The 16,173-nt window shown below is 31.5% G+C and overlaps 2 protein-coding genes across 3 annotated transcripts in view; both read left to right on the top strand.

Moving 5' to 3' along the window:
* The window catches only part of LOC130901021 (chaoptin), a 371,072-nt gene that overhangs the window by 330,490 nt on the left and 24,409 nt on the right, over positions 1-16,173 (top strand). The window contains exons 4-5 of the mRNA XM_057812071.1: positions 437-3,161; positions 3,301-3,602. Coding sequence (XP_057668054.1) covers positions 437-3,161; positions 3,301-3,602 — 3,027 coding nt within the window. The remainder of the gene's footprint in view (positions 1-436; positions 3,162-3,300; positions 3,603-16,173) is intronic.
* On the top strand, positions 8,036-11,865 carry LOC130901022 (aldo-keto reductase family 1 member B1-like). 2 transcript variants are annotated; one of them, XM_057812072.1, is made up of 3 exons: positions 8,036-8,254; positions 9,763-9,893; positions 10,891-11,865. In XM_057812072.1, the coding sequence occupies exon 3, from the start codon at positions 10,901-10,903 to the stop codon at positions 11,846-11,848; it is 948 nt and encodes a 315-aa protein (XP_057668055.1). In that variant the 5' UTR covers positions 8,036-8,254; positions 9,763-9,893; positions 10,891-10,900; the 3' UTR covers positions 11,849-11,865. The 2 variants fall into 2 exon arrangements, with proteins under 2 accessions (XP_057668055.1, XP_057668056.1); XM_057812073.1 differs by lacking the exon at positions 9,763-9,893 and having other exon boundaries at positions 8,039-8,254.

The raw sequence follows: 16,173 nt of genomic DNA, 5'->3' as shown, positions 1-16,173 counted from the left end.
ATGAAAATAAAAATCTTGCCAAGAAATTAAAGTTCATAGTTAACAAATAAGAAATAAATGAAAAATAGATGTTGGTCGATTTTCGGACCTACCCAAAATGCATGCAAAATTTCATGAAAATCGGTCGAGCCGTTTCGCTGGAGTTTGATAACAAACACCGCGACACGCGAATTTTATATATTATATATATAATCGCATTTCCTTCACAATTTACTCATATTATATTATATTTTCCAATGAATTGTCATAATTAACATAAGTACATTCAATGAAAGATCAATTTATATTTCAATTATTCTGGTTGATTGGTGAAGTAATCAATTTTTGATCAGTATAAAACTGTAATCAAGTGCTTGTGTTATAAACATGGAATAATTATTTCCTCAACCAACAGCGAAGTCGCTAAATTGGATTAATTCGAAAATTACTTTTCCAGGTATCCGAATACGCTTTCGCAGGACTCGAGGACACCCTATCTGAATTAGACATGGCTGAAAACAAACTGAAGAGTTTTCCAATTAAATCTTTGAGACGACTAGAAAGATTGCGACATTTACGTCTAGCCTGGAATGAAATTAATGCCATTCAAGATGATTCCTACTCAAGACTCGGTTCCCTCCTTTACTTAGATCTCAGCTTTAATAATTTCGAAAAGCTAGAAGATTATTCGTTCAGAATTTTTCCAGGAATACGCACTTTATCGTTATATTATAACGTTATAGAAACTGTACATCAAGACTCATTTTCAATGCTAACGGATCTACAATCGTTGGATTTAAGTCACAACAAAATAGTTTATTTAGATCAGTCATGTTTTCAAAATAATAAAAAATTACGATCAGTGGACTTAAGTCATAATCACGTTCATTATATAAGCGGTGTTTTCGCTTATCTACCAGAGCTCAAGGAACTGTTTCTTTCAGAAAACAACATATTGGAGATACCAGCAGATGCTTTCACAGATTCATCAAACTTATCCGTTATTTATTTACAACAGAATGCAATACGAAGAATTGATCCCGAATCATTAGTTACATTAGTTAACCTATCGCAATTACATTTAAGCTCAAATTTCATACAACATGTACCCAACAATTTACTCCAACATAACGTCAACTTAACATCTCTCAGTTTAGACAGTAATTGGTTAACACGTTTAGAACCAGGAACATTTGATAAAACCATAAATCTGAGAGAAATTAGGCTCCATAACAATAAAATTCAATCAATTCTCCGAGGAGTATTTGATCCACTCCCCTCGTTACTAGAACTTCACTTGCAAAACAATGAAATATCTTCGATAGATTGGGGTGCTTTTCGTACTTTGCAAAGTCTCCAGCATGTAAATTTACAAGGTAACGTGATAGTGGATCTCGGGGATGTATTTATGCATGAATCTCCGTCCCTTGTATCGATTCAATTAGATTCAAATAATATTTTATCATTGCACAATGATACTTTGAGAGGACAGTCTAGTGTGCAGATCATGTGGTTAGGTCATAACAGACTCAAGAAAATAAGCAAATCACTTTTTAAAGACCTACTTATGATTCAAAGAGTGTATCTCACCAATAACAGCATTTCGTACATAGAAGAGAGATCATTTGAACCCATGCAAGCTTTGAAGTTTCTAGAGCTCAGTATGAATCAGTTGACTCAAATAACACAAACGACATTTTGTGAATTATTCGAATTAGAAGAGCTTCATATCTCCAAAAATATGTTGAGGAGTATAGAACCTCAATCTTTCACCAATCTGAAGAAACTGAGGATACTGGATCTTTCATGTAACCCTCTGATTGTTTTACACGATAATATTTTTCAAGAAGGCCTACCAATAAGGAATTTGAATCTCTACAATTGTTCCATACAAAGAATCGATTTGGGCGCGTTTAGAGGTCTGAATAATTTAAATGAACTGAATCTAGCTCTTAACGAACTGACCTCTAAAGATTTGAGTGCGTTGGATATTCCGGGTTTGCGAGTACTAAAGCTAACCAACAATGATTTTAGTACTTTGCACGGGTTCTCTTTGAACGGTTTACCGTCCTTACAGACTCTTTATTTAGATCGATGTAAGATTTCGAGAGTGCCAGATGAACTTTTTTCTAATAACAAGAACTTACTCCATATTGATTTGAATTATAATCATATAATGGATTTAGGGTACAAAGTGTTTTTAAATTTGAACGTACTAAAAGAGTTGAAATTGTCTAGTAACATATTTAGTGATATACCTTATACGGCCCTTTTGAACATATCTACGATGGAAGTGTTAACATTAGCATATAATCATTTAACCACTATAGAGATATCTCGACTAAATGGTTTGCCTAATTTGCGAGAACTTGATTTGAAAAGTAACTTCATAACATCATTATCGGGATTTGCATCGGCTAACTTAACTCAACTGTTTTCCTTGGACCTGAGTAACAACTCTCTGGTGGGATTACCGGCTAACTTTTTCCATCACTCTCCTTTACTAGGACGAATTGATCTATCTTGTAATAGATTTAAGCAAATCCCGAGTTCGGCGTTGTCAGGAACTACGCTACCAGGATTGAATTGGTTGAATCTAACGGAGAATCCCTTAATAAGAATTCATGATATAACATCAACAAATCGTTATCCTTCTTTAGAAGAAATACATATAAGTTCAACTAATCTCAGTATTATAACAAGCAAAGATTTTGAATCTTTTCCGGCGCTACTTCACATCTTCTTGGGACAAAACAGGATTTCAAGGATTTCTCCAGGAGCTTTTGGAAATTTACCGAATCTATTAACTCTTGATTTGGGTGTAAATGAATTGGAATTGTTACCTCAAGAAAGGTTACAAGGTTTGAATCATTTGAGAATCCTTAATCTAACCCATAATCGTTTGAAAGAACTGGAAGAATTTCCAGCGAATTTGAAGTCACTCCAAATTCTGGACATATCTTTCAATCATTTGGGAAGGATAAGCAAAAGTACTTTCCAACATCTAGAAAATTTATCGGAATTATATCTCTTCGGTAACTGGATATCGCTTGTTTCTAGCGATGCTTTCAAACCTTTAAAGAAGTTAAGAACCCTCGATTTGAGCCGAAATTATTTGGAGAATATTCCTTTGAATGCGTTTCGTCCTTTAGAAACTCAAATTAGAAGTCTTAGAACTGAAGGTATGTTATTTTTTTTAAATTCCAACTTGCTATATTCATTTTTTTTTAATTATCAATTTATATTGAATTTTTATTTTGAAAATGGAAAGAATCCAATGAATGAGGTAATTTTTGTACAATGTATTTTGTATTGTTCCAGAAAATCCTTTATCATGTAGTTGCGACTCACAAGAACTTTGGGAATGGTTACACGACCACCAAAAGCTAGTTGAGCACACGGATACTCTTCAATTACGTTGCGAACATCCTCCAGAGCTCCGAGGGAGGATATTTCTTGAACTCGATCCGGAGCAATTCTGCGATCAGCCTATGGTAGTGAAACTAGGAATTCAAGACATTCAACCATTCTCCGTATTAGTATCTTGGCAAAGTAGAAATCATTCCGGATTAAGTGGATACCAAGTAGCATATTACGCAATTGATAGATTAGAGGATCTAGAGGTGAGTGAATAGAATTTGCCCCGAATAAGAATTTGTCCTTTAGCATAATCATGTTTTAACCATTAGGTTTTTATGAGAACATAACTAATTTGTACTTGTTTAATATGGTCTGAAATTTCGTGAAAAATGAAGGTGACGCAAGTCTTTTCAGGAAATGTTTTTAATTATGCTGTAAGTAAGACAAAAAAGCTTTCACAACTTGAAAGGCAAATCTTTTAGAAGGCTATCAAAAAATTGATGAATTGCTTCATCTATCTCATCCTGCGTAGACACCATGTAAATGTTGCTTCATGTTAAAGAATAACCAGGAATCATATATGGCCAAATAATGAAAATAGGGTAGATATTGACATTATTTTCATATGAAAGTGGAGTTTGTAACGATGCGTTTTCGTTATGCAACATCAACCCTCGAATATTGACTAGCTCAAGAACTGCAGTTTATCATTATGTGGTGTACTAATTTGCTGTGAGTCGTCAATATTCAAGTGTAATCTAAAAGACTCTCATCACCAATTCTCATCCTAATTGTGTTGGGAAAACATAGCATCCTGTATACTTTGGAAATTTTTTCAAATTAATCTTCTTTATAAACATTTACTTTCATTGTATTAAAAAATGTTTGGACAGAATGGAAATTAGCTCTTCTTAAATTTCTTTTCTCTTTTCGACATTCCATTCTTCACAACGTTATTTTTTATTGCCTTAAGATTAAACATGGTCTTCACAATATTTTATCTACAATGAAAATTGTACAAATCAAATATTTTTATAATTAATATTTACTTATACTACCTTTATGACTAAGACTAATCATCTGTGACGAAATGATTAAAATATACTATTTTTACAGTGGAAATATTTAAACTCTATGGAAAACGCATGATTTTCCCAAATTTTGGTAATATGACCAATATTATGGGGTATTTGCCTCAACTTAACAAGATCTTGTAATCTCTTCAATAATTTATATTTTATCCTAAATTGTATAAAAAGATCTCGAGAATTATATTTTTTCACGCCAGAAAACTGTCTCTTAAAAATCCTTTCATTTATCATATTTATAACAAAATAAGAAAAACTGAATAGTACTACAATTGAATAAACAACTTTATAAACTATTGAATGAATTATTCCATGTTTTGAAATATTCTTATTTATTTCAAAATATCCCTAACATTGTGTTTACAAAAATATGGTTGTTTTCCTGGTATTCTACATGTTATTCCTATTTACCTCTTCTAATTAAAATACTGTCAAAGCTACGTCTTCATAGTTCAACGTCTTTGATTATTTTGTTTGCGTTTGGAATTTTCTAGATCGTAAATTCTAAATGTTATTGAAAGAATTCAAACATAATCGTTTCGGAAGATAAACTTCGATGCTTGTGTCATGCCAGAAGACTATCTACTTTTTTTATTAGACAAGAAGTTTCATATTCAGTTAATATCCTAAATGATATGATATAATATTACGTGAAGCTGATTTAAATGTTATCATACTATGATTTCGATAATATTATTAGTTATTATTCGATATGAGAATGTCACAAAATTTTCTTATGTTTCAAATGAGAAAACATGGATTGCAGATACTAATAAGTACCAAACCACCTTACATAAGAGAATCATATCCCCAATATTCACAAAATATGAATGTATAAGCCGAAATAATTGAGACCTTTTACGTTGAAGGTCACGTATTACAACTGATTGAAGCTCATGCCTGTTATTTCAAGATTTGTCATCTTTGTACTCGATGACTTCTCTTCCCCAGCGAAAGTCAGTGCGCTTGCGATCGATCCCTAAACTGATTCAACAAATTTTGTTGACACCAAGAAAAGATTGTGTATGAAAATAATCGGTTTGCTCATTCGGCTCCTTTCCAATTTCTATATTGCAAGATGCAAGATTGCATTAGATTTTAAGAAACGATTTTGTGCTTCGTGAGAGTTTAATCAATATAAGCAAATTAATCCCAAATTTTGTGTAATGTCATGTCCTCACAGAGATTGCAAAGCCAAACCAAATCGTTTGTTTTATTGAAGTTCAAGGAATTTGTAGCTAGATTACATTAAAAGCACGATTTTAGAGATAATTTTCAGAAAGAAGAATGGTCGAACAATCGAAAAGGCGCTATTAATTTCTTACTAATTTTTTTATCAACATATATTTCCTACATATTCACTAATTATATGAAATTCTATTTTTTTTTTCACGCGAGACAAAACCATAATCTTTTTCTGACGCAAAGCATGGTGGGGCTATTTTAAATATTATCACAGAATAATTTAAATATTTTCTAAAGACATCCCATTTTCTAGACTTTTTAAAAGGAATAGGATTACCACATCAGCTATAAATACTGGGTTCTCCAGTATCGCAGCAATATGGTCTTTTGGGTCGAAGTGTATATGAAATGCCAAATCCATCCATACATACAAAAATAAGTTCTAAAATTTTTATATACCAGAGCCAAAACAAGTTTTCCGTCTTTTTTATAATCATAAGCTGTAGAGAACAAAGAAGGAGATTTGGACAGATCAATTGTACTAAAGATAACATAGCTGTATCATAAGATTTTTGCTGTCAGAAACTTTGTTTTACTTTAATTCCAAGAATATCTTCGTAACGAATTTAATCGAAAAGGTTTTTTAATCTACTAAGAATAAACAGGTTGTGTATTCTCAACAATTTAATTTGCAATTTACAAGGTGTATAGTGTAGTTTATTGTGAGTTTCAGTGTGATTATTGTAAATTTGGAAGGACCATATAACCGCCAAAAAAAGGTTTATGAAAAAACTTCAATGATGAATTTGATCAAATCAGTTGAGTGAATGTGTTAATGATACAGTGGAATTAGTAGTACCTACGCTTGGTGTTGAGTAATCTACGATTTTTATAGTTGTTAAAAAAAGAAATGCGGTGGGTGAGTTACAAACAACACGTGAAGCTCCAGTAAAAACAAAATTTCCAAAAATAATGTGTGCAGTTTTTTTAGAAAAGCATTTTCGATAGTAGACAAAGTTCTTAGTATGGTTTGAGATGATAAGAATAACCCTCAATTGAGCCCAAGTATACAATGAAAACTTTTTTGAAAAATAGGTTTTCGCTGGAAAAAGTATTCTAGAAGGTCTACTTCAATAGATAGAAGAGTTAATGTAGTATGGAGAAGAAATTACCCAAGGACCAAACAATAATGAAAAGCCAAAGAAGATAAATATTTCATTTACACGAAACATGGGTAGAGGAGGGATAAAATCAAAATATTGCAAAATGAAGTCGAAGACAAGCTATTTAAATAATCCATCTACTGATTGGAATCCATTAGAGACGGAGAGCAGACTGATACACTCAAACGGTTTTGTTAGAGGTGGTTTATTGTCTTTCGAATCTACTCGTACCGATCACTTCCATGAGGACATGAAATCTGATGTTTTTAAAGAATTGTTCGAACAACTAACTGTATTCTTCATGTTCCCTTCATGAAGAGTATTTCAAAAAATTGTAGTATATATACTCGAGGTACAACTTCAACTGTAGGAAAAGTAGTGATAGACCGACAGATTACGAATGCTCCATTATTTTAATAGTGTCTTACTCATAAAAATAGGCTGTAAAAATAGTTAAGGCTGGCAATCTCATTTAAAATTTTTCTAACGAATTTGTTATAATCGCTTCAAATTATTTTCTTTTAAAACATTCACTCGATTATCGCAAAATTAATAATGACTAGATACTTGAAATGAAACATTTTTTTGCTTCAGAAAAATAACACCATCCAAGTAATTAAGAAATCAAAATAACTGTTTGTTATGTTTGTTGCTTCATGATTTCCCACCTCAAAATTTTTATTTATAATGAATATGAGGGTTGTATGCAATGTTTTCAACCTAAACACTGAGTATCGAACTTTCATAAAATATTTGCATCTTCGAATTGGTTACCCACTCACAGTATTAATCATAATATATGGCTACCACCAACGTTTCCTAGCCTGTAAGTTTCATTTACAGGAGAAATATTTTCATCAGATCAGGACGTTATCGCATACGAAAGCAGAAGCAGAAAGACAGCAAATATTATTTGGAAGCAGCATCGCTGAAAAAACGTATGAACTATGAAAAATAAGAATGATTATGTAAAAAAATGTCTTGTTTCTTTGTTAAACCACGAAACTCTCAGACAAATCTCGTGAAAGGAGTATGGAAAACTGAGCAGATGATAGCGACCAGAAAAAGACAAGATATAATTTTGTTTTGTCAATTTCAGTTTTAATCAACAGAGAAACCTCTGTTGAAAAATTTGCTTGATTATTCTAATGGTGATAATAAACTTATTTCAAATGTAATACAAACATTCCTTGACCTTTTTGAACTTGATCGATAACTACTTAATTATTTCTGTTTCTGTTCATTATTATGTAGAGAGACATTCATTCACTGCTCATGTTTCAAAGTCGCTCATCTTTAAATTTTGTATTAATGAAACGAAAAATAACTATTCGTTTTTGAACAGTTCACTCCATCTCTAGCTAAATCTATCGAGTTACTTTAACTTATTACATCGTCTCTAACACTATCAGTATTCGTAGTAGGTTAAGGTCAACATATACAAATTGCTCTGGATCAAAATACTGCATCTATTTTCAGGTAATGTGTTTATATTATGTTTTTACGAATCGGAGTTACATATATAATGTAACAAAAAAACTTGGTCCTTTTTTGTAGTATATTTCTAATATATATAATGAAATATGTAATAAATGTATATAGTAATTGTCTTGATTATTATATACCTGTTAAATTTCCTCGTACATTTACAGAGATGTTTGAGTGTCAAATATCCCAAGGTCGAATTCATAAAACTGTTCAAATTTATTACTCACTTAACTATAATTTAATATATTAGCCTCCGTTGTGTATAAGGAAATAAATAATTTCATGAGCTATCTGGATATCATTGATATTATTATTACTTTATGAAAAAAAATTATTTCAATAAGCTACAGTCATAAGTTTTTTACAACTGCAATGGCTTTTTTGTATTTGGCATATATAGATTTGAAGAAAATTTTTAAAGTTACAATTGGAGATGCTATATTTCAATAAAGAACAAATTTATGAAGAACAAAAAATTTTATTCTTAGATCACTTAAAGAAATCACATTTAAATTCTAGGTTACCTACTTCTTCATATGAAAGTTACTAAAATTTGGTAGATTTGACATGGAACCATCTTGGACACAAATCACTTCCAACATTTTTCAATTCATCGTCCTCGACATCGCTATCTAGTTGTTCATTACATGTATCACATTTTTCTTTACATTTAACCGCTCTTGTGCCGTTTTATTTGGAATTCTTCTTCTTCTTTGACTTTTTTTTCAATTTTCTTTTGAGCACATCGTTCTTGTCTCTCATTCTTCTTTCCATCTTGTTTTCTTCTTTTTTTTGCTTCTTTTCCTGCTTCTGCCTCAGGTAAATTGTAAAAGATTTAAGAAATTGCTGCGGGAGCTGTATCTCTTTATGTTTTCCTTGATTATTCCTTTGGTTTTAAACGATTTGAAGAAAATAGATGAGTATCAATATGATTATCTTCTGCTTTATTTATCGTTATATTTTATAAAATATCGATTTCCACACAACTATCAATCTCTACTTTCTTGAAATTATCTTCGATATTAAGTTATTTATTTAAGATATTTTATTATTAAATTATGGCGTTTTGCTTATTATTACTTGACTGTCTTCTAAGTTATCACAGTTTTCATCTATCAACATCTTGACATCTTGACTCTACATTTGGTATCTCCGTTATATTGTCATTACTATCACAGTTTTCATTTATCAACACATGTTAAAGACAGAGCAGATCTTTCTCGTCATCATTCTTATTATCAGTTTCCACATCATATTTATTCATCTTTTGTGTTCATATTCAAACTCAGATCAAATAAGGAATTATCTTCCATTTTCTCTTCAGTGTTAGTGTGTTCTTTTTCTTAGAATCCTTTTTCAGTTATCTCATACATTTCATATCAATTGCCAATAGTATACAATGTTTTACTGTTTCAAGTTCTTGAATGACATTGTCAATTCTTTATTCTGCATTTTAACTAATACTTTTTGTTTTGTTTTTGATATTTCGTGATGAGCAGCCAAAGCCATATTCAGATCTTCGATTCTGTTTCTCGGACACTTGTATAGTCAACAGCATCAGGACTAATTAGATACAATCCACACTTCCTAAAACCATTGATAATAGAATTTGGTAGTGAACTGCTTTCAGGTAAGGGTAAAATATTGTCTTCGTTAAAACACAGTTAACTTTTTCTCGATTAAACTGCCAACTTTGTACCGTCTTTTTTCATTCACTTTTGAGTCCTTTGAATACACTTATAACAGCAGGTTGCATTATGTGGGTAGTATTGGAAGGTAATGCGTAGATTATTATCCCATTGTTCTTGTTAAATTCACTCAACTCCATCGTGAAATGTGAATTATGTCCGTCAATCAGTAACAGTACTTGTTTCGTTATATCATCTTTTTCAATCCATTCGTCACATACTCGAAAAGGATATTTTTACGCATCGAGCCACTCTCAGATTTACCCAAGTACCTGAAAGTATGTTATCAACCACCTAACATATGGAAAAACCACCATTGAATACACAGTCTTCCTATTTGTAGAAAATACTTACAACACTGTAATTGTCTCTTTTTCGTTGCCCTTTTAAATTTCTTCTAAATTTTTCCAACCTTTTAGTGCTAGAAACTTTCCTGTTTTGTACGTATAGAGAAACTTGGTTTATCGCCATGGAATGTTCTTACAGGCTATTTCAAAATATCAGAAACATTCTGTTTTTTAAATACTTTTCAAGTTCAGGGAAACATTTTCGTAAGTATTCTTCTGTTATTACACTTCTTGATGTTGTTAAACCCAGCTTCTCTGAAAGACCACTCTGGATTTCCTTCCTTAAATGGCGTTTTTCTTTCTTGTTTAATTACAATTTTTTGAACAGTATTTACTATTTTTTCAGAATAGTTTTCGCAAAAGTTCTTATAAAGATTTAACAGACATTAAAACGTAGATGTATTTTTGGTATTTTATATAATTTCAGAATTCATGGCAAAATTTCTACCATGATTCTGCCGAATTAAATATTTGAACGTAGTTCTAAGATCTAAGGTCTAGAAATATAATTCTGAAAATTAATTCAAATTGATGGAATATCTTTTTATTATTTTGGTAATCACATTTTATCAAATGCCCATTTCGTTTCCAGACATAATAAAATGGCAGTACCTCTAAAAAAGTTGAATAATGGAACATATTGTCCCAGCTTCGGACTTGGAACGTGGTTAGCAGCTCCTGGAGAAGCAAAGGAAACTATAAAAACAGCAATAGATATTGGTTATAGATTATTTGATTGTGCTTGGGTGTATGGAAACGAGAAAGAAATAGGTGAAGGTTTACAAGCAAAAATTTCAGATGGTACAGTTACCAGAGCAGATCTATTCGTAGTTACAAAACTTTGGAACGTATTTCATGAGGAAGACAAAGTTATTCCTGCATGTAAGGAATCGTTGAAGAATTTGGGACTCGAGTATATTGACCTGTATTTGATGCATTGGCCTTGTGCTACCATTTGCAAAAAATTCGACAGCAGTTTGCCATTTAAAGGTTCAGAAAATATAGAATATGATTTTTGCAAGACATGGAAAGCCATGGAGAACTGTGTCAGTCTTGGTCTGGTAAAGAGTATTGGATTATCGAACTTCAATTCTGAACAAGTTGCCAGAATCATGAAGTCTTGTTCTATAAAACCCGTTATGAATCAGATAGAAGTAACACCTTTTCTCAACCAAAAGAAATTAATAACAATTTGCAAAGACCACGATATCGAGATCATGGCTTACTCTCCATTGGCTTCTCCAGCTCGTCCTTGGGCTAAAGAAGGTGATAAGATGCTATCGTTGGAAGATTCAAAGCTTTTATCTATTGGGAAAAAATATAGGAAGACTACTGCACAAGTAGTACTCCGTTACGTGTACCAACAGGGTACTATACCAATTCCTAAATCCTCCAATCCAGACAGATTGAAACAAAACATAGATATTTTTGATTTTATATTATCCGAAGAAGATTTGAAGCTCATAGATATTTTTAATTGCGGGACTAGAATATGTCATGCTGAAGAATTGAAAGATAATTCTGAATACCCATTTAATTTAGTAGAATAAAATAGTTGTGATATTACTATCGATAGATTTTTTTCTCATTTATTTGATTTGAATTTACTATCTATACTGTGTATGCAGCAAAACTTTGATTTATTGTAATAAATACTAGATAAGTACATACATCCCTTTTGTGTCTTCATAATTTATTACATATATGTTGAAATATCACATTAACATTTAATTTATAACTGTCACGAATAGAAAAAAAAACAAATTTCACAAGGTAATTTATTTATACAGGATACACTATACTTTTTGTCCCTGTCCCAACACATTGTTTTCCTACCTTATCTACTACAATTTATAACAATGCTCATATTTTTCTAATATTCTTATTATAGAAAACTTCAGTTTAATTGAAATCTTATATTTTCAATTGCTTCAATTGGTGAATTATCCTTATAGTTAGTCTCTTTATATCTGTAGGTATACGCTGGTGATAAAAATGTCTATACCTCTGGCTTACAATTCTCCTACATATGCTTAACTGAGAGTATACCATTTTTCATACAAAACCTTTTTGTACTATCGGAAATGATGCTATTTGGAATGAAAACTACTATTTATTTTGATATCAGCTTCTTTTTAAAACGTCCATAAAACGTGAATAATAGTGTTAAATCCGGACTATTAAATGGCCATGGAATGCGGGGTGTTGTCAAAATTTGTTTCAAATCTATAGCAGACACTAGCTCTAAATGCTGAGCCAGGACCGATCTTCGGATGTCGACTGCCCTCTTTAAAACGCTTAATATTCTTACAACTACTTATCGCTGACATAAACTCATACACCCATCAAAACGAAAAGTAAAACATTGATAAAACTACGACTAACAGTTTGTTTTTTAGCCGGCAACGTTATAATGATTAAAGAATAACAAGTTACTGAAAAAATTTGGAAAAAAAATGGACATTTTATAATTAGAATCAACTTTTCTGACATTCAGCGAAGAAAATTTGTTGATAATTTCAGTGAAATAAATTTTTTGATCTAATTCTATTTAGAATGAGACGATGGTCAAATCCGTCAGCCTTTTTTGACTCCTATTATTATTATTAGTAATTTTTTATAATTTTTAGTTTACTGCGACTTTGCCTGTCACAGAATCAAGTACGGTTGAGAAAATTCTTGATTCTGCTATTGACTATAAATTCAAATGTTTCGGTTGGCTTCTTTTCACCAGGAAAAAGATCTTTGACTGAATCCATTCCATTAAAAAGTTGTATACGTCTTTTACGGTACTTTCTTCCTCATTTCCCTGAAACTTAATATCTAAGTCTTTGCTGCCTTTCTTAATATAATCATTAGAAATGTTGTGAAACTTGTACAGAAAGTAGAACATTGAATAGCACTCAGATAATAAGGTAAATCTTTCATTTAGAGAGAAATTTGCAACTGATACACCAGATCATTTCTATTCAAAGAAGCCTTTTACTATGGAAGCCTCTATCACGAATTTTGCCATCTAATTAAGAATTTGTATAAAGACTAGAAAATAAATGAATCACCACATTTTGTTCTACTCTCGATATTTCTCAAGCTTTGCTGTCAAGGAAGACATGAATATACATAAGTATTTTGCTTAATTTATAAAATTAGATACGGCCTGCGAAGTCGCATTATTTTGGTTGTCCGCATGCGGTCTACGATCAACCCTGGGCTGAGCTATCTCTCGCACTATTTTATTAAACATGTTTTTCCTGTTAATATCTACTAGACAATAATTTTATCAATAATGCGATATCATATGTTAAGAGATCTGGAATTTTTAGTCCATGAGTTTTCGTTTCATAGATTTCTGTTTTCTCATGTATTTTCTCTTTTTTCTCTTGAATACTCTTACTAATGAAAACCTTGTATCTGCTTTTGGTTTACACGAGATGTTTAAGGTGTATACTGGCTCCTTCTCAGTACTCTGGAAATTTTGAAATAACCCATATTACAAGTTCATGAGACATTTTCTCTAAACCATTTTCTAAGATAAGTTTTATGGATACGTATTCTAATAAAATACTTTCAACTCTCGGCAACGACTTATATTGTCTCACAGTACCTTTTTTGTTTTTATTGTTCTCCATAAAGTGAAAATATTTCAACCTGTATATATTCCGTTTTATAAAAAAATTTGTTGATACAGTATACCTACCTATAACTTTTGTCTGTTTTTTTTTATATATTTATTGACGGAAATGCCAAATTATAGTAAATAACTCGATACACACCTATAACCTTCGCCGTTTTTGTATGTATTCCTATATTCTAAACTGGTTCCTCGATTGTACAAATTACTTCACATATTCAGATAAATCATTAATATTTCTCAGTCCCAATTCCTACTAACTGAAACTTGCGCATAGAACTTTGAAGACAACTATTTGAATATTAAAACTATTTCCCATTATTAAATTCCATTTAACTATATTATTTATTCCAATTCTGTCATATTTTCCATTAAGATGAAAAACAATTGATAAAATTCCTTTCAGAACGAGATTCAATGAACAAGGAATGTCAATTTTTACAACATCATATTATCAAATATATTATTATCAACATAATAGATATTTGATGATAACAGAAAAAACATCTGATTTGACCTTGCAAACATGTGGCATTTAAAAGGTTGTTATAATTTTTTTCTGCGTTTCCTCATGCGAAGTATTCAAATATTTCTTTTTCTGATGAAGTCCGAGACGATGTCATTAAAATGATTTTTAGCTCAGCTTTGAAAGAATTATAATTAAATATGTACATCTGGAAAAGGTGAGTTCGTAACTTTCTCATTTTCAATTCAAATTTAATTCTGGATTTTATGATATATCATTAATTTATATCAAATAGCAATGCAAAGAATAATGAACAAAATGAAGTTAATAACAGTTGCCCCGGTAGAGTGACAGCAACATTGTTGGAGATGATAAATACATAGATATACGACATCTATGTCCACATAATAACATCTCTTTGAGCATATTCAAACAATACATTGAGGAGATAGTTCTAAATAAAGTTTGTTATGAAGGAAGGGTCTATATCATCTATGATAGCTATAACGTATTCATTGATACCTTACGTAATTCATTTGTGATTTATGTATGTTAGTTGCTGAGAATAATCATTAGTTGACAGGCAGTACAATAATTAATTATGCATCAAAATTGAATAGTTTTGTAAGCTGCAAAATGGATAGATTGATCTAACCGATGTAATGAGCTATTTTTAACAAAATGATCTGTCTATTCTGTAAGGATTAAGCACATTGCTTAGTATAAATCAATATTACATTGTTTAAAGTTGCGAAAAAAGTTTAAATCTATTTCATGTATTCATATTATAGTAAACAAACGATTCCAGAAAGTTGATCTGTTAGTTTAACTTCATGCTCACAGCCTGAAGTGAATAGAGTGGCTTCAAGTGCACTGTAGCCGGTCTCAAGCCAACAGAAAGGAGGAAATTTGGTGGTCACGGCTAGCAACCTACCCACCGTAATAGAGATTCAATGCTCAAAGTACTACTAATAGAACCTCGGAAACCTGACGGGCTTTATGGGATAACGACACGGTAAGAAAAAGGAAAAAATACGAATTGGAAGTTGCAATATATTATCATGGAACAGCAGAGATCGAGGTATCGAAATATGTACATTGTCGGAATTGGAAAAAAAAGGGAAAGTTACCCAATCTATATACTGTTTTATAGCAAAAGAGTGAAGAGCCATAGAGCCCAAGCCCTAGTTGGCATCCTTATGTACGATAATTTTGAAAACGATATCGATGAAGTGGAATACATAAAAAGTAATATCTTGTACATTTCTCATAAAAATGAAACAACGAAAACGTTCTTCTTCAGTATATAAGCACCAGATACAAAAAAAAACTAATTAAGGATGTCCTACCTTTTTTTTTAAAGAACTGCCGCAGTAATGAATGAAATGAGTGAAAATATAAGCAATGCAAAAAAGAAGCATACATCAAATATAAGAGCACAAGAAAATATAGAGTAGCTAGAAACAGAGTAAATTATGCCATAAAAGAAATAATCAAGACAATTTGGACAATTTCTTTGCTAAGATGGAACATGACCTATATGGAGGAAAAGGAAATTTGAAACAAACTAAGAGACAGAAGAAGAGCAGTCAACAAAGAAGTACAGATACACATCAAAGAAGTCAGAAACGTACGTTAGAGACCTTCATGGATCACGAACAAGTGATATCGAAGATTACACAGACAATAACTACACAGGAGGAAATAACATAACACACGGAGAACTACATGAGGCACCAGCAAAATTGAAAAGCAGGAAAACCACTGGCCCTGAACAA

Source organism: Diorhabda carinulata, chromosome X (genome assembly GCF_026250575.1).
Source record: "Diorhabda carinulata isolate Delta chromosome X, icDioCari1.1, whole genome shotgun sequence".
NCBI classification, from domain to species: Eukaryota; Metazoa; Arthropoda; class Insecta; order Coleoptera; family Chrysomelidae; genus Diorhabda; species Diorhabda carinulata.
This window is presented reverse-complemented; position numbering and strand designations above follow the sequence as displayed.

Excerpts from the sequence above, each read along its gene's own strand:
- LOC130901022 (XM_057812072.1), top strand. The coding sequence starts at position 10,901 with ATGGCAGTACCTCTAAAAAAGTTGAATAATGGAACATATTGTCCCAGC.